We start from the raw sequence: 1794 nt of genomic DNA, 5'->3' as shown, positions 1-1794 counted from the left end.
GTTAATATTCCTATTTGTAAACCATTTATACATTTTCCAAACAAAGGTTAAAATATGCAATACTTGGGGAGTAACTTACGGTATGAGAGAATAGGAAAAGTAGTCTGTAGAATGGCAAGCGTAAGCAAGAAAGTGGCAGCAAAGACTGAAATGAGTGCCCATGGACTGTTAAGATATCTTCGCCTCAATGTTGCCATCCTTATATTCCATATGCGGCGACAATGATGGTTCACAACGTTGAAAATATTAGAATACGAAAACTTATCAGATATTATGATATTCTTCCCTAGCTGGTTGATTAGAAGATAAACCATTTTATCGCTCCCCAAAAAGTTGCTAATGATTCCATAACAGCGCAACAATTTTGCATCATCTGGGGAATGGACGAGACAATGCATAAAGAATACATAGTCCGTCACATATTTTTGAGGACTGCCTGGGAGGTAGTACTCATATGCCATCAGATTTCGGAACAACGATTCTGTTGAATCAGAAATTTCCCATTCTGGAATGATCGTTGTTTTATTTTTGAATTCAATGTGAAACAAACTATTACATTCCGACTTTTTGAAGGAAATCCCTGCTTCTTTGATCTCTACAGCTGAATTTATATTCGCCACGTTATCAGGATCTCCAGAATCCATATGAGATAATATTGTTGCAAATGATGAACACTGGATGTCATGTACAATACCAAGAAGATGGTGACCATTAATAGGGACTTCAGGAAGACCTTGCGCTGGGAAAATGCCATTTCCTAGTAAAGGCAGTATTAGAGAATTGATGTTGTCTTCATCGTTGATCTTGATTATGTTGAACAAACGATCAATGATGAAAAATGGAATCTGATTCTCAAATACCATTAGATCATGAAGCAAATGACTTTGCATATATCCATACTGGAAAATGGGGTCATCTTCATCCCTACATTCTATTTGTTGAAACTTATGGAGAAATTCGATGATAAAACAGCCATCAAGAATCAACATTTGCACAAACTCATCTTCATCAAGTTGGATGTCTTCAGCATAACATTTCCGCGCCATGTCTTCTAAGTGTCTTATTGTGGTAACATATCTTTCTACACTTGACTCATTTCTTCTTTCAAGAAACAGCTTTAGATATCTGACTTTGTGTTGCTCCATCTTCTGCAAGTTAGATTTCCCGCGGTGATATGGGCCAATGGCTATTATTTCTGGATCGTAAGACTCTGGATTTATGCTGCGTAAATGATCACCAACTCTAAATATTGAGGGTTTTGAAGGCGTCGAGGACAAGCTCTTAAGCATCATATCATCAATGTCAACGGTGACAATGTCAGCTCTCGTCTCAGACATTTTTAACTGTTTGTGGAAAATCAGAAACAAGTAGCTTGATTTACCAACGAATCAATCCATCCAATCCTATACAAGCTTTTAGGATAACTTAACTTATGGGTTGAAAGTTCAAATTTTCTGGCTGACTCACATAATCTTTTCTGAGGATTTCTTGATTAATCAACATTGGATGCCTTGTCAGATGTCAACTCTCCCCATGAATCTTCTTTTCTCCACACTTGAACACACACCCCATATTGTATATTCCTCTGCCAAGGCTGATGACTTTCAATGTGATTTCTCAGATGGCTGCTGTTGTGATTTTTTATGGGAAAAAAAACAAGCGGACATGTGGATTTCGAGGGCACTTGTGATTTAGATTCTATTTTTTTAGTGGAATCAAATAGTGATTAAATTAGATTATTTAATGTAATGAGCTATTAAAATTAATTGAGTAAACTAAAAATTTCAATAAACC

General features: G+C 36.4%; 1 protein-coding gene across 1 annotated transcript; it reads right to left on the bottom strand.

The window, feature by feature from the left end:
• Positions 1 to 6: 6 nt before the first annotated feature.
• On the bottom strand, positions 7 to 1728 carry LOC111399402 (UPF0481 protein At3g47200-like). Its single transcript, XM_023026693.1, has one exon. The coding sequence runs from the start codon at positions 1335 to 1337 to the stop codon at positions 48 to 50; it is 1290 nt and encodes a 429-aa protein (XP_022882461.1). The 5' UTR covers positions 1338 to 1728; the 3' UTR covers positions 7 to 47.
• Between the last annotated feature and the right edge of the window lie 66 nt (positions 1729 to 1794).

This window comes from Olea europaea, chromosome 1 (genome assembly GCF_002742605.1).
Source record: "Olea europaea var. sylvestris chromosome 1, O_europaea_v1, whole genome shotgun sequence".
NCBI classification, from domain to species: Eukaryota; Viridiplantae; Streptophyta; class Magnoliopsida; order Lamiales; family Oleaceae; genus Olea; species Olea europaea.
This window is presented reverse-complemented; position numbering and strand designations above follow the sequence as displayed.

What these genes read in the sequence shown, in the direction of transcription:
- LOC111399402 (XM_023026693.1), bottom strand. Translation starts at nt 1,337, where the DNA reads ATGTCTGAGACGAGAGCTGACATTGTCACCGTTGACATTGATGATATG.